Source organism: Bubalus kerabau, chromosome 4 (assembly GCF_029407905.1).
Source record: "Bubalus kerabau isolate K-KA32 ecotype Philippines breed swamp buffalo chromosome 4, PCC_UOA_SB_1v2, whole genome shotgun sequence".
NCBI classification, from domain to species: domain Eukaryota; kingdom Metazoa; phylum Chordata; class Mammalia; order Artiodactyla; family Bovidae; genus Bubalus; species Bubalus kerabau.
The window spans coordinates 11,925,096-11,946,396 of record NC_073627.1 but is presented as its reverse complement, the minus strand read 5'-3'; the positions used below and the strand labels follow the sequence as shown (position 1 = coordinate 11,946,396).

Below are 21,301 nucleotides of genomic sequence, written 5' to 3'. Positions count from 1 at the left end.
CACCAACTCCCGGAGTTCACTCAGACTCACGTCCATTGAGTCGGTGAGGTCATCCAGCCATCTAATCCTCTATCGTCCCCTTCTCCTCCTGCCCCCAATCCCTCCCAGCATCAGTCTTTTCCAATGAGTCAACACTTCGCATGAAGTGGCCAAAGTGTTGGAGTGTCAGCTTTAGCATCATTCCTTCCAAAGAACACCCAGGACCGATCTCCCTTAGAATGGACTGGTTGGATCTCCTTGCAGTCCAAGGGACTCTCAAGAGTCTTCTCCAACACCACTGTTCAAAAGCATCAATTCTTAGGCGCTCAGCTTTCTTCACAGTCCAACTCTCACATCCATACATGACCACTGGAAAAACCATAGCCTTGACTAGACGGACTTTTGTTGGCAAAGTAATGTCTCTGTTTTTGAATATGCTATCTAGGTTGGTCATAACTTTTCTTCCAAGGAGCAAGCGTCTTTTAATTTCATGGCTGCAATCACCATCTACAGTGATTTTGGAGCCCCCCAAAAATAAAGTCTGACACTGTTTCCACTGTTTCCCCATCTATTTCCCATGAAGTGATGGGACCAGATGCCATGATCTTCGTTTTCTGAATGTTGAGCTTTAAGCCAACTTTTTCACTCTCCTCTTTCACTTTCATCAAGAAACTTTTTAGTTCCTCTTCACTTTCTGCCATAAGGGTGGTGTCATCTGCATATCTGAGGTTATTGATATTTCTGCCAGCAATCTTGATTCCAGCTTGTGCTTCTTCCAGCCCAGCATTTCTCATGATGTACTCTGCATATAAGTTAAATAAGCAGGGTGACAATATACAGCCTTGACGTACTCCTTTTCTTATTTGGAACCAGTCTGTTGTTCCATATCCAGTTCTAACTGTTGTTTCCTGACCTGCATACAGGTTTCTCAAGAGGCAGATCAAGTCGTCTGGTATTCCCATCTCTTTCAGAATTTTCCACAGTTTATTGTGATCCACACAGTCAAAGGCTTTGGCATAGTCAATAAAACAGAAATAGATGTTTTTTTCTGGAACTCTCTTGCTTTTCCAATGATCCAGCGGATGTTGGCAATTTAATCTCTGGTTCCCCTACCTTTTCTAAAACCAGCTTGAACATCTGGAAGTTCACGGTTCACATATTGCTGAAGCCTGGCTTGGAGAATTTTGAGCATTACTTTAGTAGCGTGTGAGATGAGTGCAATTGTGCAGTAGTTTGAGCATTCTTTGGCATTGCCTTTCTTTGGGATTGGAATGAAAACTGACCTTTTCCAGTCCTGTGGCCACTACCGTCTTACCTGAGTCCAAATTTGGGCTCCTTTTATACACAAAAGAAGGATGGGGAATAGCCACTGTGGCACCAACAAATGGCAGGGCCACTAAAGGTCACTGGTTGACAGATGCTCACTAACAGTCACTTGTTTGGGGGAGGGGCCCACTGTGGCACCGACCAATGGCTGAGCAGGACCACCAGTGTTCACTGGTTGACAGTTGCTAGCTTCAGGGGAGAGGCCAATTGTGGTGCCAACTAATGGCTGAGCAGTTGCTATAGCTTCTGCTACCTAATTGCTATTACACCCTGAGTAGAAAGGTGCTTCCCTGGTGGCTCAGTGGTAAAGAATCTGCCTACCAATGCAGAAGACTCAGATTTGATCCCTGGGTCAGGAAGATTCCCTGGAGCAGGAAATGGCAACCCACTCCAGTATTTTTGCCTGGGAAATTCCATGAACAAGGTAAGTTGGACATGACTTAGAGACTAAACAACACAACAGAAAGGTGTGACTCCAGAAAGTGGCCAGGTCTGAAAAAGTACCAGACCGCTCTCCAACATTGTCCTCCAGCTCTGAGTGGAGAGAGGCATGTAAGCAGTGGAGACTTCGGTGACCATGCAAAGGCAGTTCGATGTCCCTGTTACTAGGATCACTGTCTGAGGCAGTGGCCACCATGGGCTCAGCCCACTGCTGGCTTCACTGGTCAGTTGATGACCAATGAGGTGGCCTGGGAACTGGTGTTCCTAGAGCAAAGTTCTTGTTTGCCTGCTTGTACAGTGGGTGGGTGACAGGCTAGGTGTGGTATGCTGGGAAGGGAGAAGGGAAGGGCCCATCATGCTTGACGTTTGGGTTAAGGAGTCCACTATTACAAAATTTGAGGTGAATTACCATATTTTAGTGTCTGTTACCACCCTTTTGCTAACATGTGCATTAAAAGCCCATCCTAGTCAGGGCCAGGTATCCAGCCTGGTTCCATCCTCTCCAAGCAGGACGCTGAGGACAGGACTGAGTTGACACTGGAAGGAAACCACAGGGTCAGTAGGCACCTTCAACCCAACTCTTTGGCTCCATCCTGTGCTTCTCTTCATTGCAGCAGAGAGCAGGGCAGTTATTTCAGGGGGAGAATGAATCCATTCAAAATCCATTCAGAATGCATTTAGAAGCAAGAAACAGCAAAGCTACCCAGTCAGTCAGGATCAAAGGGCCACCACAGAAAGGACAGGCAAGGACAGGAGCTCCCCATGGCCCCATAACCCCAACACGCCTGCATCTACCCCAAGAATGCCAGGTGAAGAACCCACTCAGTGCCTGGGGACGAGGTGGGACAAGTGGCCTGGGTCCTGGTTCTGGCCTTTTCCCTTGGTCCCTGTTGCCATCCACCATTGTTAGAATGTGACATCATCAAACACAGGCCCTTCCAACAACATGCACACCGTTTTCTACTAGGATTATGTAGGGACTGACAACAGTCACAAAAGTCCTCATGAGCTAATCACCAGAAAAACCCCCAGCATTCCTTTGTTCACTGCAGCTGGCTTCCCCTCTTGTGTAGCTGGCTAATTATGCATTCAGGCTTTTGTTTTTAAATCCCCTTCTCTGACAATGTTGTTCAGTTGCCAATTTGTGTCCGACTCTGAGATCCCAAGGACTGCAGCACGTCAGGCCTCCCTGTCCCTCACCATCTCCCAGAATTTTAGCAAGTTCATGTCCATTAAATAGGTGACGCCATCCAACCAAACATCTCATCCTCTGTCGCCCTCTTCTCCTTCTGCCTTCAATCTTTTCCCGCATCAGGGTCTTTTCCAATGAGTCAGTTGTTTGCAGTACTACACAGTTTTCTTATATTGAGGTGAAAATCATAACATAGCCTAAAATTAACCACCTTAAGGCACACAACTCAGTGGCATTTAGAGATGTATAACCATCACTTCCATCTAATTTATTCTGTCCCTCCAGAAGGAATCCCGTACCCAGGAGCTCCGGGCACTTGCATGGTTTTCTCTAGATTCCTCACCAATCCTGAGAGCTGTTTCAAAATCTTATTCTCCTAGAAGAACCTTCTCTGGCTTTTCATCCCATGCTCTGGCACATCTGCTGCTGTTCCCAGCTGGAAACTTCCACCTGGTGGGGGGTGGGGGGGCAAATCTTTCCATCTGCCTTCAGTGAATTTGAGGATCACCTTCTGCATGGCTGCTTTTCCACCATTAGAGAGTTAGTTTCAAATAAGGTGCAAAAAAGGCAACTGCCCTGTGTCACTTCTTCTAGGAACCCCAGATGGGTCACAACAGACAAATACACTTCCTTGGGGGCAGGTCTGCTGGATCCCCTCTGGGACTGGGAGCCCACAGCAGAAACTCAAAACCAGGCTGTCATCCTCAGACCACCCACATGTGGAAGAGGAGGGCATGGCTGATTACAGCACCTTAAAGTTCTCCTACCAGGTTAAGCCCCTTTATCTTGATACTGCAATCATTTGGTTACTGCTGAGAAATGGAATATTTCCTGCCATATCAGTAAATAAGGATGTCACAGTTATCAGCCATCGCAGCCCTCCAGTGTGAGCTGGTGAGCCCCGAGGAAACTCAGGATGAAAAATAATACCTGCCATCTAGCAACCATCAAACTGCAGCCATCAGACTGCAACCACTCCCTATGGGGAGTCTGAACAAACTCAGGATGTGAAAACACAGGATACTGGCCCCAGATAGCTGGGGTATGTATCAAAGGATGATTTCAGTGAGTCTAGGCTCTTGCATCTTCCCATACATAAAAAAGCACTAAATTCCTTAACTTGACACAGTAATCTTTTGATGTTCCCAACTACCTGCCCTTTGTTGCAAAATTCCTTTATATCCTAGTTCCCCTCTCGCTTCCTCAGAGAAGTTTCTCAAAGCTATCAGAAAAGGTGTCTCCCGGGCTGCAGTCATTTCCCCCCAAATAAAACTTAACTCATAACTCTCGCACTGTGCAAATTTTTCAACACTGCAAACCTTGGACTATTTTCCAGAGTTCCAGTAAACTTTATTCTTACAGTTCTGTTCATTTTGGAGGGTGTTTCTCTGAGGCGACAGGCCCTTGGAATTTCCTTCTTTGCCATTTTTGCTGACATCACTCTACTATATATTGTTCTTTTATTTTTATTTATCTGTCTAATTTGATTATAAAAATTCCCTCACATCTTGAGTCTTTGACAGAAATAACAGTTGGAGGTCACACTACTTTCTGCTGTAAGGATAAGACAAATGACACTCCCCAGGGTAAAATATTCAGGTGGACTCCAACTTTTGGCCATAAAACACTAAGCCTGTGATAAAATCCTGATGTTATTTTCCTACAATGGCAGCAGAATAGCAGAAAAGCAGGGCAAAGGGCAACTGCCTCACTGTGGGTCCCTCTATATTACTCTCACCTGATGTGAGAAACCTGCCCCATTGCTGCAAATGCTGACTTTTAATCAATTCTTCAGTTCAATAGGCTTAATATAAAAATTTGCAGCTCTTAATTTTGACTGTTTGATTTCAGAGGAAGAACAGTTATATGTTTAATGGCCATTTCTATCTTCTCTATTGTGGACTATATTGATTGCTGCCCTGTCTTTCTATTGGGTTGGTTACTATTTTCTACTTTATTTCTAAGAGCTTTTGATATATTGAGATAGCTCACTCTTTGCTAAAAAAAAATTCTTATGTAAATACAAACCTTTTTATATATTTGTAAATACATACAAATATGTAAATACATATGTTTTCTAAACTGTTTGCCCTTTATTTGTGCTTATCATATGAGGTTTTTAATGCTTTTAGGACTTTTTCTGGAGTCAAATATACCAATCTTTTGTTTGTATTTTTCCCTTTGCCTTAATTATTAAAAAATCTTCCCCATCCGTGGATCAGATAAATATTTACATATATATTCTCTACCTGTTTTTTTTGTTCATTTGTTTTAATTTTTTAAATTTATTTTAATTGGAGGCTAATTACTTGACAATATTGTAGTGGTTTTTGCCATACATTGACATGAATCGGCCATGGGTGTACATGTGACCCCATCCTGAACCCCCCTCCTACTTCTCTCAGGGTCATCCCAGTGCACTGGCCCTGAGCACCCTGTGTCATGCATCAAACCCGGACTGGCAATCTACTTCACATATGGTAATATACATGTTTCAATGCTATTCTCTCAAATCATCCCACCCTCGCCTTCTCCCACAGAGTCCAAAAGGCTGTTCTTTACATCTGTGTCTTTTTGCTGTCTCGCATATAGGGTCATCGTTACCATCTTTCTAAATTCCATATATATGTGTTAATATACTGTATTGGCGGAGAAGGCAATGACACCCCACTCCAGTACTGTTGCTTGGAAAATCCCATGGACAGAGGAGCCTGTTAGGCTGCAATCCATGGGGTTGCTAAGAGTCGGACACGACTGAGTGACTTCACTTTCACTTTTCACTTTCATGCATTGGAGAAGGAAATGGCAACCCACTCCAGTGTTCTTGCCTGGAGAATCCCAGGGATGGGGGAGCCTGGTGGGCTTCCGTCTATGGGGTTGCATAGAGTTGGACACGACTGAAGTGACTTAGCATAGCATACTGTATTGGTGTTTTTTCTTTCTGACTTACTTCACTTTGTATAATAGGCTCCAGTTTCATCTACCTCATTAGAACTGATTCAAATGCATTCTTTTTAATAGCTGAGTAATAATATTCCATTGTGTATATGTACCACAGCTTTCTTATTCATTCATCTGCCGATGGACATCTAGGTTTCTTTCATGCCCTCTCTATCTGTTTTGTACACATTAGGGCCTGTTTCTGGGTTGCTTATTCTAGTACATCGACTCCTCCCAGGACTCACAGTTTTAATAACTGGCTTTGAAACTTGTTGCTGTTCATCTAACACAGCAAGTCCCACCCAAGGCTTTTTTTTAAAAAGCAACTTTCCTGGTGGTTCTTGCCCATGTTTTCTTCCAGAGGAACCTTAAACTTACTCACTCAAGGTTTTTAAAATGCCCCAATTTCACAGGGCTCAATTCTATTTGCAATCACAGTGTCATACATATTTCCTAATGGTAAGTAAGTGGTAAGAGTTTACCCACAATTTCAGTGACCCACACAGCCCAGGCTTGGAGCTGGTCATCCTGCTATGTACAGAATTATTGTCCAAGGGGAAGAATACACTCACATACACACATCACATTGGCTTCTCTGGTGATTCAGGTGGTAAAGAATCTGCCTGCAATGCGGGAGACCTGGGTTTGATCCCTGGGTTGGGAAGACTTCTTGGAGGAGGGCACAGCAACCCATTCCAGTATTCTTGTCTGGAGAATCCCCATGCAAAGGAGCCTGGCAGTCTGCAGTCCATGGGGTTGCAAAGAGTCAGACACGACTGAGCAACTAAGCACAGCTGACACATCACAACTACCACACACACACATCGTTTACCACACACATGCTCTCATACAAGTGCACACACACATACTACATAACACATACACTCACACATGTGCACATACTCAGGTATGCACACACTGCATACATGCTGGGCTGCAACACTGCCAGCTGTAGTACCTCCCATACCACCCAACCACAAGGAACAGCAGAGGACTAGACAGGAAACCAGCCCCAACCAGGCAGAGAGACAACGACCCTCTCAGTCCTCCGGGAAACCTGGGACTAGACCCAGCTGCCTAGGTCTGGACAGGCTGGACTTCAGCATGCAGAGCTCTCATCATTTTCCCTGAATCTGTCCAGGTAACTCTCTGCAAGCCTCACCTGGGCTCCTGCCTGGTGACTCACTCAGAGGACATTCAGGGTCTGACACTTATAGGGAGACAAGACAGCTCAGCTTCCTGTTTGAGGAAGAGTGTCTTGGCAGCTGGTGTGCATTTCCTGAGCACCCCACTTTCCCCAGAGTCTGGGGGCACCTTAGGGAATTTCCTGGTCCATGCAAAACACCCAGGGCAGAGACAGACACCCATGTGGCAGAAGCTCAGACACCCAGACCCAGCCCAGCCACAGCATCTGGGAGACACTACATGCTGGATCTGGTGGGAGAAAAAAGAAGGGGGGATGGGAAAACAGAGACCCTGCATGAATCAGGCATAGAAGGGGCAGGTCTGCCAAAGCCCAGCTTGCAGGAGTCAACAGACTGGGCAGCAGTGAAGTGAAGCTGTCCTAGAGAAGATGCTGTGGGGACATGCGGGAACTTGTTCAGCCACTGATGAAACCATAGAAGGAAACAGTATCTTTGCAGAGCACAGGGATGGGCAGAACCACACCACCCAGACTCTTTCCCCAGGGGCCAGGCACTCACTTGCTTGGTTTGCCAGGAGGCTTCCAAACAAGGCTCATCTGGATTATCTTGCCAATCACCTGAGCCCAGGGGCAAGGAAGAACTGCTGTCCTCTCTCAGCTCTGGTCCACACTCCTTTGCTCCTTCTGGGGCTGATGCCTCCTCGAGGTTGCTTTGAGAATCTACAAAGGCAGATACACATGGGTCACATCTTGAAAAACAAGTGAACGTCATGAAGAAGAACTTGGGCTCCTTCCATGAGAACTGTTCATGATTAGACCTCTCCCCACTCGAAGTGCTGCCCTGGCTGTGGTGAACCAAGCCTGGTACAATTTCAGCTTCTGGTGGGCGAATGACCACACAGAACATGCAGGTGTTAGTTGCTTGGTTGTGTCTGAATCTTTGAGACCCTTGGACTGTACCCAGCCAGGCTTCTCTGTTCATGGAATTCTCCAGGCAAGTTTTCTTGGGACTTCCCTGGTGGCTCAGAAGATAAAGAATCTGCCAGCAATGCAGGAGACTCCATTACGATTCCTGGGTCGGGAAGATGATCTGTAGAAGGGAATGGCTATCCATTCCTTGAAAACTGGTGCGAGAGAGGGACCCAGAAACCCAGGCCCAGCTCAGCAAGAGAGTGCAGTTCAGCACCTCCTGGTGTCCCTCTGCATCAGCACAGCCCCAGACTCTGCCATTTCAGAGGTACTTCAAACTCTACAGAACTTTAGTATGGAACTGCCACCAGTTCCCTTATCCGATATTGTTCCAAACATTACTGGTTTTTAATCTGTGTTTTTCCAAATATAAGGAAATATTTCCTCTTAATTATAGTTATGACACACCAGAAAGTTAAAAGTAATAGATAAGTATGGGAACTGGGATTAAAATCCTGAGTCTAATTACAATTAGATAACAGGGCTAAGGGATTTCATCAGGTTCAAATAATTATAGATAAAAAAGAAAAGAGAACTGTTCATTTACTAAAGATTCTAAGGAAAACTCCTTGCTCAAGGCTGATCATTTCCAGTCCACGATCATCCTTCATCATTCCTGTTCAGCAGAAGTAGCTAAGAAATGTCATTGCCTTTTCCCACAAGACTGTGGAATAGATTTTGACAGTGGGGAATTGTAATAGTGAATAACAAATCAGACTCCATATTAGATCTGTTTCTTTTAATTTTTAACCTTTGCATTCCATTGCTTTTGCCACAAGTTAATTACTAACAGGATATTGCCAATCGCTTATTCAAATATACATAATGGCCCATCTTAAGGAACCCCCATGCCTGAATGTTAAAATACCTACGCTCAGCTCATAGGGAACATTCAGACCCAGGCTACTTGTGAATGGCTGCAGGAAAGAAGAAATGAACTCATCCCCTCCCGAGTCTTGATAAAACCAGAAGATATTTGCAAAAAAACAACTTATGACCTATATTACCTGTTTTACAAAATTGTTTTTTCTGTATTAACAAATGTGGGTGAGCCTCTGATAAAATGATAATATATATGAATAGTTCCATATGAGATCAATGATTGGAATAGTGTAACTCTAACCACGGTAAGAAGCAACAGGAGGGAATATTTTCCTGAACCATAAAAGACAAGTAAGACAGGTGATCTGGAGGCTTTTGGCTATTGTTGATAAGGCCAAGTCCAATGAAAGCACATTAAATGGCCAATGAAATCTTTTTGAGATCTGGGAATAAGCATTCCTAGCACTATAGGATGAAATTGTCATGAAATGCCCCCAAAACCATGGTCAAACTTATGACCATGAAGGGGCCTTGCCAACTAAAAATTCACACTTGCCATCTATTTCTACAAGGATTAAATCATGAGCCACTGTAGCTGCTGACCTTCAACATGCCCTGAAAGGAGTTCAGGGTAAAGAATGAGACACTCTGTGCTCTGGGAAAAACTGGCAGAACAGGCCTTCAAATAGCTAGATATTTTCAGATTTATGAGTCCCAATTCTTGCATCTTATATCTAGAAAATCATTAAAATCACTAACAGTGACTTCTGTTGGCCATTGAGTAGACAAATGCATTTGGAAGTAAAAATGGAATAGCTATGTCAGACTCAGATACCACCAGCCATTCTCAAAGCAGTGTCTGCTGTAATTACAAGAGAGCAGGACCCTGTCGGTGCCTCTGTTAAGTTTTGTGATTAACCTTCTTATCTGAACCTTTATTCTTTTTCTTGTTCAAAACTTGTTCTCAAGATTGAGGAGTATCAAAAGAAAAGGGGGAAATTGTAACCAAGCAGGACCCTATACACCTTTCCTAGGACAGGCCTCCCTCATTTCCTCTGCTTTAGCTCCTCTCTAAAGTATCTAAAGAACAACAGCATTTGATGCACATTTCCTGAGTTGTTTTACACATGTGAAACCCCCTCAGTACATGGAAGATGTTAACTACTTGTTGACTTTGAACACATAGATCCAGGCTTCCTGGAGCCTAAGTAGTGATAATATTAACACCCGTGGTGCCACTCTGTTCCCTCACCATCAGCCAGTCAGAATAGTGCACAAGCTGATCACATACCCTGTGACCCCCTTCCCTGACCTGACTTTTAAAAATGCTTTCCCCAATATCTGTGGATAATTCATGTTGATGTATGGCAGAGATCAACACACTATTATAAAGCAATTATTCTCCAATTAAAAAAAAATCTTTTCCCAAAGGTTTCTGGGAGTTTGGGGCCTTTTAAGGCATGCAACACTCATTTCCTGGCATGGCCCTGCAATAAACCTTTCTCTGCTACAAACTCTGATTTTTAAGTTTGTTTGACCCCACTGTGCCCTAACACCAGCCCTGCTCAAGTTTCAGAGGAACAGGCCCCAACTGTGGCCCAGAGGGAGCCGAGAATTCAGGATGTCCAGAGTTCAAGAGCTGGGTGGTCCAACAGACTTACAAGTAACAGAATGGTAGAGATAACCACTTCAGCAGCTCCACCCAAGCCTCCAAGTTCCATATCTGTAAATGAGACTTTGCTGGAGTGTAAGTTAAGCAGAGAAGTAAGTAGGCAGAACTATACAAAAGAAGGTCTTAATGAACTGGATAACCACTATGGTGAGATCACTCACCTAAGCCAGACATCCTCAAGTATGAAGTTAAGTGGGCCTTAGGAAGCATCACTACGAACAAGCTAGTACAGGTGATAGAATTCAAGCTGAGCTATTTAAAATCCTAAAAGATGGTACTCTTAAAGTGCTCCACTTAATATGTCAGCAAACATGGAAAACTCAGCAGTGGCCACAGTACTGGAAAAGGTCAGTTTTCATTTCAATCCCAAAGAAGAGCAATGCCAAAGAATGTTCAAACTACCACAGAGTTGTGCTCATTTCACATACTAGCAAGGTTATGCTCAAAATTCTTCGAGCTAGGCTTCAGCAGTACATGAACCAAGAACTTCCAGATGTATAAGATGAGCTTAGAAAAGGCAGAAGAACCAGAAATCAAATTGCCAATATTCGTTGGATTATAGAAATGCAAGACAATTCCAGATAAACATCTACTTCCGTTTCATTGGCTACACTAAAGTCTTTGACTGTGGATCACAATAAGCTGTGGAAAATTCCTAAAGAGATGGGAATACCAGACCACCTTACCTGCCCCCTGAGAAACCTGTATGCGGAACAAGAAGCAACAGTTATAACCAACAGGTACAACTGACTGGTTCAAAACTGGGAAAGTAGTATGGCAAAGCTGAATATTATCACTCTGCCTATTTAATGTATACGCAAAGTACATCATGCAAAATACTGGGCTGGAAGAATCACAAGTTGCGATCAAGATTGCGGGAAGAAATAAAAACAACTTGAGATATGCAGATGATACCACTCTAATGGCAGATGCTGAAGCTGAAGCTCCAACACTTTGGCCCAGTGATGCAAAGAGCCGACTCATTGGAAAAGACCCTGATGCTGGGAAAGATTGACGCCAAGAAGAGAAGCGGGCGACAGAGGATGAGATGGTTAGATAGTATCACCGGCTCAGTGGACATGAATTTGAGCAAACTCCAGGAGATAGTGGAGGACAGAGGAGCCTGGAGTGCTGCAGTCTATGGGGTCACAAAGAGTCAGACATGCCTTAGCAACTGAACAACAACAGGTAGGCAGGAAGCAGGTGGGGATCAGAAGCAGGAAATTGGCAGTCTCACAATTCAATACATGGGTCCTCAGCCCTACTGTGTGCCCCACACTGAGTGACCAGGGCCCAGCTCCTACCCCACCCCAGCCCCAGGAACAAGTAAGGGACTACCCCCAGTGACCCAGCCCTAAAGACAATGGCCCTGTCCAGCACTCTCTGTGCTCACAGAGCATAAGCGGGCAGCCCAGAAGCCAGCCAGCTCCCAATAGCTCTCAAAGCATTTGACCCTGAAACTGGCAGAGATGCCAAGCATCTTGGAGGTTTAGCCTGTCCACCTTGGTAGTGACACAGCCTGGCTAATGGCTGGGGACTTGCGGGTGACATCTGACTAGGCCGAGGTAGATAGCTACCTTACCTGCTCTCCCCACCCGCCTGGACAGGCAAGACCCTAGAAGGTGACCAGGTGTTCTCAGACAGGCTTTTTTTCCCCCCTGTTATGTTGGAAAACATACCAGCTGCTCTCAGCAGCCCTGTGAAAGCCCCTTGCACAAAATTAAAGTGGGTGAAGAAGGAGTGAGATTTTCTATTCTCCCTCCTAACTTGGGATAAAGCAGTGAACAAGAAAGCAAAGGTCTCTGAAGACCCACCATGGTGTCATGCAGGTGCTACTGGGACAAACAGCCTGGGGAAGTGCAGTTCGGAGTGAGGAGGGCATAGTTTTGAACTGGGTGCTCAGAGTGGGCCTCTGTAGAGAGGGAGACAGTTGAGCAAAGATTGGAAGGAAGGATGGGGGAAGCTGTGCTGCCTTCTAAGAAAAGGTGTGTTCCAGGCAGAAAGACCAGGCAGTGGAAAGGTCCTGTGGTCAGAGCATGCCTAGTATGTACTAGGAGGAGCAGGGAGACAATTCAAGGTCCCAGACACCAAGAGAATCAAGAATTCACTGGAGTCAGCAGATGAGGCCCACCTGACATGGTTCCTCCTTCATGAACCCACTGGCCACTCCTTACCAGGAAAGGTCCTGTGCAAGGTGCGGGAACCCCTCCCCCACCAAGGGGGCCTGGGATGCCATTTCTATGCAGTATCCTCTGAAATCCTCTAAGACCTCTCTGCTCAGACCAACACTTTCTATTCCCAATGTAACAGGGAAAAACAAAATGTGACTCCATTTGGACCTGTTTCTTTTACTTGAACCTTTGCTTTCCATTTCTTTTATTACTACAATCACTAAAAGATGCTGTTTATAGCTATAAAGGTAAATAATGAACTGCCTTCGGAAATTCTGCCCCTCTGTCTGAAATTTAAACTGAAGTGCCTTTGTTCAGCTCACAGGGAAACACTCAGACCCTGTCCACCTGTGAATGGCTGCAGAAAAGAGTAAATTAACACACTCCCTCCCTGAGACTGGCCAAACCAGGGGATATTTTGCAAGATTTAAGGCTTTTTTACTTTACTTCCTCACCTCCTTCCCCTCACTGTTCTATAAAGAAAGAAAACCCTGATAAGATGGTGCTCTAGTACTCTAGTTCTCCATCTTCTTGGTGGCCCAGCTTTTAGAATCCAGTCACTATTCCTTGATTCCACACTGTGTCTCCCAATTTATTGGCCTGTTGAGTGGAGAGCAGACTAAGCTTGGACTCAGTAACACCAACAGTAATGGGAAACCTTGAATTCTCTCCAAGAAACAAAATTGAAATTGTTTAAAAAGTGACAGATGCTTCCAGCAAAGGACCAGATAAAACTGTGTTTCTAAGAAAAATGTTTCCTCCAGAAACAGTTCTTTAGTCATAGAAGACCTGCTAACCTGGGCTGCCTGCTGGCCAAGGTCTCCATTCTAGGGATGGAAGTGGGACTGAGCTAACTGCCCTCCCCACCACCTGCATCAGGCTCCCAGCCCCATCAGGGCCTTACCTGGTACTCCTTCGGGGGCTGCAGGAAGCAGCCTCTGTCCACACTCACTGCAGAACTTTGGGGCTTCCTCTTTGGAGATATGCCGGCAGAAAGGACACTCCATACCTCCAGGGAGAGGAATTCCTGGGTCTGGCATGCCTCTGCTGATCTAGAATCAAGAGTCCTGAGGCTGCCAGCTTTATACGCTGCCAACATGTCACATGACCACAGCCTTGCTTCAGTTTCATTTGTTGGGAAAGTGAAATTGTGGTGGCCCAATTCTCCCTGCTCAGTTGAAACCCACTGCTGATCTGATATGATCACTGCTCCCAAGGTGCTCCAGCCTGCCTCATCCCAACCTCGCCTTCCAACTGCCTCCTGATCCGAGGCCCTTGTGGCCTCAGCACCTACTTCCTTTTCTGCTGCCCCCACCAGGCTTGCCCCTCCTGGCCTCCGGAGTTCTATCACTCTGTGAATCTAAAAATTGTCTTGCCCAGCTGAGACTGGGAGCCAGTTCAGCTGAGTCAAGTGAGTGGAGACTAAGGGCAGTGGGGGAGCAGGCAGACACAGCTTAAGCAAAATCTTGAGATTAAACATGAGGCAGGGGTACTGAGGCAGGAGATAGATAGGCTCCAGTTTAGACACTTACAACCGGCCTCCTGTTTACATTCATGGGGCAAGAAAAAGTGGACTTCAGGCTGACAGGGTAACAGGCAGGAAGGCTAGGGGTCTCCAGATGGAGGAAATAGGCTGTAAATGTTAGACATTTTTTATCTCTTTCTTAAGCGGCAGGAGGAAACAACTACAAGTGTCAGATATTTTTCCCTTCTCTGCTGCTGCTGCTAAGTCACTTCAGTCGTGTCCGACTCTGTGCGACCCCATAGAAGGCAGCCTACCAGGTTCCCCTGTCCCCGGGATTCTCCAGGCAAGAACACTGAAGTGGGTTGCCATTTTCCTTCTCTATACAAAATTAAAAGGAGGTTTCCTTTCAAATTCTGTGTTGCCATGACAACACCTGGTTCCAACTGAACTTAACTTTTCTCAAACCTTGAGCTAGTTCAGTTCAGTTCAGTCACTCAGTCATGTCCAACTATTTGCGACCCCATGGACTGCAGCATGCCAGGCTTCCGTGTCCATCACCAACTAACTCCCAGAGTTTACTCAAATTCATGTCCATTCAGTCAGTGATGCCAACCAACCATCTCATCCTCTGTCGGCCCCTTCTCTTCCTGCCTTCAATCTTTCCCAGCACCAGGATCTTTTCCAATGAGTCAGTTCTTCTCATCAGGTAGCCCAAGTATTGCAGTTTCGGCTTCAGCATCAGTCCTTCCAGTGAATATTCAGGACTGATTTCCTTTACAATTGACTGGTTGGTTCTCCTTGCAGTCCAAAGGACTCTCAAGAGTCTTCTCCAACACCACAGTTCAAAAGCATCAATTCTTTGGTGCTCAGCTTTCTTTATAGTTCAACTCTCACATCCATACATGACCACTGGAAAAACCATACCTTGACTAGACGGACCTTTGTTGGCAAAGTAATGTCTGCTTTTTAATATGCTGTCTAGGTCAGTCATAGCTTTTCTTCCAAGGAGCAAGCATCTTTTAATTTCATGGCTGCAGTCACCATCTGCAGTGATTTTTGAGCCCAAGAAAATAAATTCTCTTACTGTTTCCATTGTTTCCCCATCTATTTGCCATGAAGTGATAGGACCAGATGCCATGATCTTATTCTTCTGAATGTTTTAAGCCAACTTTTTCACTCTCTTCTTTCACTTTCATCAAGAGGCTCTTTAGTTCTTCTTCGCTTTCTGCCATAAGGGTGGTGTCATCTGCATATCTGAGGTTATTGACATTTCTCCTGGAAATCTTTATTCTTGTGCTTCATCTAGTCTGGCATTTTGCATGATGTAGTCTGCATATGAGTTACAGGGCAACAATATACAGCCTTGATGTACTCGTTTCTCAATTTGGAACCAATCCATTGTTCCATGTCCAGTTCTAACTGTTGCTTCTTGACCTGCATACAGATTTCTCAGGAGGCAGGCAAGGTGGTCTGGTATTCCCATCTCTTTAAAAATTTTCCACAGTTTGTTGTGATCCACACAGTCAAAGGGTTTGGAGTAGTCAACAAAGCAGAAGTAGATGTTTTTCTGGCACTCTCTTGCTTTTTCAATGATCTAACGGATGTTGGATCCATAGCAATTAGATCTCTGGTTCCTCTTCCTTTTCTAAATCCAGCTTGAACATCTGGTTCACATACTGCTGAAGCCTGGCTTGGAGAATTTTGAGCATTCCTTTGCTAGCATGTGAGACGAGTGCAATTGTGCAGTAGTTTGAACATTTTTTGGCATTGCCTTTCTTTGGGATTGGAATGAAAACTGACCTTTTCCAGTCCTGTGGCCACTGTTGTGTTTTCCAAATTTGCTGGCATATTGAATGCAATACTTTCACGGCATCATCCTTTAGAATTTGAAATAGCTCAACTGGAATTCCATCACCTCCACTAGCTTTGTTCATAGTGATGCTTCCTAAGGCCCACTTGACTGTTTTCCTGGATGTCTGGCTCTAGGTGAGTGATCACACCATCGAGGTTATCTGGATCATGAAGATCTTTTTTGTATAGTTCTGTGTATTGTTGCCTCCTCTTCTTAATATCTTCTGCTTCTAGGTCCATACCATTCCTGTGCTTTATTGTGCCCATCTTTGCATGAAATTTTCCCTTGGTACCTCTAATTTTCTTGAAGAGATCTCCAGTTAACCTAGAGCTAACCAATGTGTTTTCTTATGGAAATGTTTTTCTTAAGCTGTGTTAATGAACTATGTATTTACCCTAGACTCTATCTTTCTTCAAGTTGGTTCTGCCTAAGACTCAGAACTGATTTGACAAACCAGTATGTTTTACTCATGCAAATGTTCTCTTAACCTATGTTAATGAAACTATGTATTTGCTTGGAAACCTGTCTTTCTTCAAGATTCATGTCAATCATTTTATGACCCGGGATGACTCACAATGTGCCAATGTTATCTCAAAATGCGTGTTGTGTGTGAGGAGGCGGGTGCCACTCTGAGTTTTGGTCTCTAATTAGCAGCCTGCTGATAGGTATATAACATTCTGCTAAAGATTAGCAGGGGAACACTTTTTTTGCCCCTCTTCTGATGTCTATGTCAGAAGCTTTCTCTATCTCTTTTATACTTTAATGAAACTTTATTACACAAAAGCTCTGAGAGATCAAGTCTCGTTACTGGCCCCAGATTGAATTCCTCTAATCTTGATGTCTTTCATGACTCAGCAACAACCTTTCAAGGCTGGACACTTAAAATTAGCCTCCTGTTTGCACTTCTTGAGACAGGAGATAGGTAGGCTCTAGGTTAGACATTTACAATCAGCCTCCTATTTTCTCTCCTAAATGGAAGGAACTACAGAGACATGGTGGGCTTCCCAGGTGGCTCTAGTGGTAAAGAACCCTCCAGCCAATGTAGGAGACGTAAGAGACATGGGTTCAATCCCTTGATCAGGAAGATCCCCTGGATTAGGAAATGGCAACCCACTCAATATTCTTGCCTGGAGAATCCCATGGACAGAGGAGCCTGAAGGCCTATAGTCCATGGGGTCACAAAGAGTCAGACATGACCAAAGTGACTTAGCATGCACACACAAACAGAGACAGGATAAATACTCAAGTTTTGTCTCTTGTGGATGCCTTAAGATAATAGCTGTGGCAAGAAAACAGAGGGACAAAACCCTGGAGATCAGGAGATCTCCACTTCTGCCTTCCTTGGGGCAAGAGAGACATTACACATGCACAGCAAGGCTCTTTGGGGGTCAAAAATCAGGGGACTACACCAGGCCATAATGAGTCTTGTTTCTCCCAGACACCTTTGTGTCAAGTTCCATTTTGGCTGAGAGGTGCATGCTCATCCAAGGGGAGATTCTTTAGACAAATGATCCAGGGGAGCTAAAACAAGATGATTGGCCAGAGGGGAGACAAAGACCCAGAAAACTACCCTCTCATAAAGGATTTAAACTTCCCAAATGTGCAACTGTCTGAGTTCGCCTGTGTGTCTTTCCATATGTACTTTGCTTTTCCAAAAAACTGTTTACTTTTCTTATTGCCTTCTGTCTCCTCACCTGAATTCTTTCTTGACAAGGCAGGCAAGAACTGGGGATCCAGGCCCTAGCCTCTGGCCTCTGTGGTCTGGTGGTTAGGATTCAATGTTCTCACCTATCACCCACAAGCCGGGTTTGTTTCCTGGTCAGGGAACCAAGATTCTGCTTCTAGCTACTGCTTGCTGCTGCTTATTGCAAGCTGCCTCTTATCACTGTGTGTGTCCAAAATCAGTATGTGCTTCATGCCCCAGGTAAGGGACTCAGACTCTCTGCCTCACTGCAGAAACGCTGGCAGCAAATCACTGAGTCAGAGCATGGTGAAGGAACCAGTCTGCACAGGGCAGCCCATGGCTACAGGGCTGGCAGTCAGGACTTCTAATAACAGGGCCAGTGGTTAAGATTCCTAATAACAGGAATTGCCATCTACTAAGCCTGCACTCTTCTCATGGACCACCTGGCCCTCCAAACACCCTCTGTGGGGGTGGCAGCAAACCAAGGTCAGGGTCATGACAAAGTCAGTACTCAGGCCAAGAATCTCCAGCCTCCGGAGACCACTTAGTTCATCCATGGTGAGAGTGGAAACAGGTGTCTTGGCTCTTGGTGCACAAAGATCCACCAGCCACCCTTTTCTTCTGGCTTCAGACCCAAAAATTTTGATGGATCAGTGGCCAAGTCAGCTCCTTCCTCAGCTGGGAGGGCAAGCAGAGGGCCCCCATTAGACAGCAACTCCCTGCTCCAGCCCTGCTGCCGGCCCCTGCAGCCCCTACATTTCATTCTCATTCTCACTTTACCTGTGGCATAGATGACAGTCTGCCACCAACAGCTTGGTCTCCTATGATGGTGGGCTCTGGTGGGGGGAGGGCAGGACTGAAAGCACTCGGTGTGTGTGGTTATCCTCAGGGCATGGTCCCCATCTTCCCTCTCCTCCTCCAAATGCCCCCTGAAGCAGTCACCACTGTAGCCTGGGCACTCTCTCACTAAAAGACTCTCAATGAGGGCTTCCTTGGTGGTCTAGCGGTTAAGAATGCAGCTAATGCAGGGGACACAAGTTCTATTCATGGTCCAGGAAGATCCCATATGTCTGACACAGAGCAACTAAGCCTGTGCTCCACAGCTACTGAGCCAGTGCTCTAGAGCCTGGGACCCACAGCTACTGAAGTCCACCTGCCCTAGAGCAAGGAGAGAAGCCACTGCAAAAAAGAAGCCCTGCATACTACAATGAAGAGTAGTCTCTACTTGCTGCAACTAGAGAAAGTAGGCACACAGTATTGAAGACCCAGAGCAGGCAAATATTTAAAAAAAAAAAACAACACTCTCAATGACTCTCCAGGGCCCAGTCCTCTCTCCTAAGGTGCATTCCCTCTGTCCAAAGCTCTGCTTCCACACAGACCAGAAAACTCACAGCAGGGATCAGAGTTCCTCACGTAAGTGTCCTGTTGTTTCTCCCCAGCACCAGGGGCTTATGGGTTATGGCAGATACCAACACTTCTCTATGCACTCAGTTTCCTGACTTTTCTTCCCCTTTTTACCAGCCACATCTCCCCAACCACCACCAAATAAAACCAGGTGAAGGCTCCCATCTTACACTTCCCCATTCTCAGCCCTCCCTGGCTTGGGTGGTGTCCAGGACTTTACAGACCCAGCAGCCAGCCCTGAGGAGCACCAAGGACACAAGGCTGGTCCTCAGCCAAGCTTCAAGCCATTCAGTTGCAAAAAGGTGGAGGTCACCAACCCTATCTGATCAGGGTCTTGTGTGGATTAAGTGAGCACAGCGGCCCACACCCAGCCCTCTGTTGGTCCCTGATAACCGAAAGGCCACCGTCACAGTCTGTCTATGCACCTGCTCCCTTCTGTGTCTCAGTTTTCTCATCTGTCAGGCTCTGGTCCAGCCTCCTAGGGCTGTTGAACAACAACTATTATGGTGAAAACTGGTGTTCCAGCCCCAGGCAAAGGGCTTGATGTACATCATCTTATTTACTCTTCACTCTTCTCTCCCCTCTCAATGAGCACCCACCAGAAAGCATTTGTGAGGGGCCTAGCACAGGCCCATGTGATGCTACAAATGCCAGTCAGGAAGAGTGTCATTTTTACATCAAAAGGGCCCAGGGCACCCACCTATCTCTCCAACAAACTCTTCCTTTCCCACACCCTGTGGTCACACCTTATTTCTGAGGTAGGAGATAGATGGGCTCCCGGTTAGAGATTTATATTGGCTTTCTGTTTACATTTCATAGGCCATGAGGAAGTGGCCTTCAGGCTGGATACTTACAACTGTTAATATATCCTGAGACAAGAGATATGTGGGCTCCAGCTAAGGCATTTACAGTCAGATTTCTGATTGCCCTCTGAAATGGAAGAAACAACAGAAACAGGGTAAATAGGCAGTTTTATCTCTTGTAAATACATTAAAGTAATAGTCATGGCAATAGTCAAGGAAACTGTCACTCAAAGACAAAGAGGGGCAAAATTCTATTTGAGTAAAGGATAAGGGATCTCCGCTCCCCTCTCTTTTGGGACAAGGGAGACACTACACATGCACAGAAAGGCTCCTTGGGGGTCAAAAAGTCAGGGGATAATGCCAGTCCATATTGAGTCTTGCTCCTTCCAGAAGCCTTCACTTCAAGATTCATTTTGGCTGAGGAGTACATGCACTCAGAGGGGAGGGTCACTGGATAGGTCAGGTGTGGCAAAAGAAACCAGTTAATTGACTAAAGGATGCTGTAAAGAGCAATATTGCATAGGAACCTGGAATGTCAGGTCCATGAATCAAGGCAAATTGGAAGTGGTCAAACATAAGATGGCAAGAGTGAACGTCGAAATTCTAGGAATCAGCTAACTAAAATGGACTGCAATGGGTGAATTAAATTCAGATGACCATTATATCTACTACTGCGGGCAGGGATCCCTTAGAAGAAATGGAGTAGCCATCATGGTCAACAAAAGAGTCCGAAATGCAGTACTTGGATGCAATCTCAAAAACAACAGAATGATCTCTGTTCATTTCCAAGGCAAACCATTCAATATCACAGTAATCCAAGTCTATGCCCCAACCAGTAATGCTAAAGAAGCTGAAGTTGAACGGTTCTATGAACACCTACAAGACCTTTTAGAGCTAACACCCAAAGAAGATGTCCTTTTCATTATAGGGGACTGGAATGCAAAAGTAGGAAGTCAAGAAACACGTGGAGTAACAGGCAAATTTGGCCTTGGAATACGAAATGAAGCAGGGCAAAGGCCTTTTTTTGCCAAGAGAATGCACTGATCATAGCAAACACCCTCTTCCAACAACACAAGAGAAGACTCTACACATGGACATCACCAGATGGTCAACATCGAAATCAGATTGATTATATTCTTTGCAGCAAATATGGAGAAGCTCTATACAGTCAGCAAAAACAAGACTGGGAGCTGACTGTGGCTCAGATCATGAACTCCTTATTGCCAAATTCAGACTTAAACTGAAAAAAGTAGGGAAAACCACTAGACCATTCAGGTATGACCTAAATCAAATCCCTTATGATTATACAGTAGAAGGGAGAAATAGATTTAAGGGCCTAGATAGACAGAGTGCCTGATGAACTATGGATGGAGGTTTGTGACATTGTACAGGAGATAGGGATCAAGACCATCCCCATGGAAAAGAAATGCAAAAAAG

At 45.3% G+C, this 21,301-nt stretch overlaps 1 protein-coding gene across 1 annotated transcript in view; it reads right to left on the bottom strand.

Moving 5' to 3' along the window:
- The window catches only part of RNF213 (ring finger protein 213), a 142,137-nt gene extending 128,474 nt beyond the window's left edge, over nucleotides 1-13,663 (bottom strand). Inside the window, 2 exon segments of the mRNA XM_055579591.1 lie at nucleotides 7,582-7,742; nucleotides 13,561-13,663. Of these exon segments, the coding sequence (XP_055435566.1) occupies nucleotides 7,582-7,742; nucleotides 13,561-13,663 (264 nt within the window).
- Nucleotides 13,664-21,301: the final 7,638 nt, after the last annotated feature.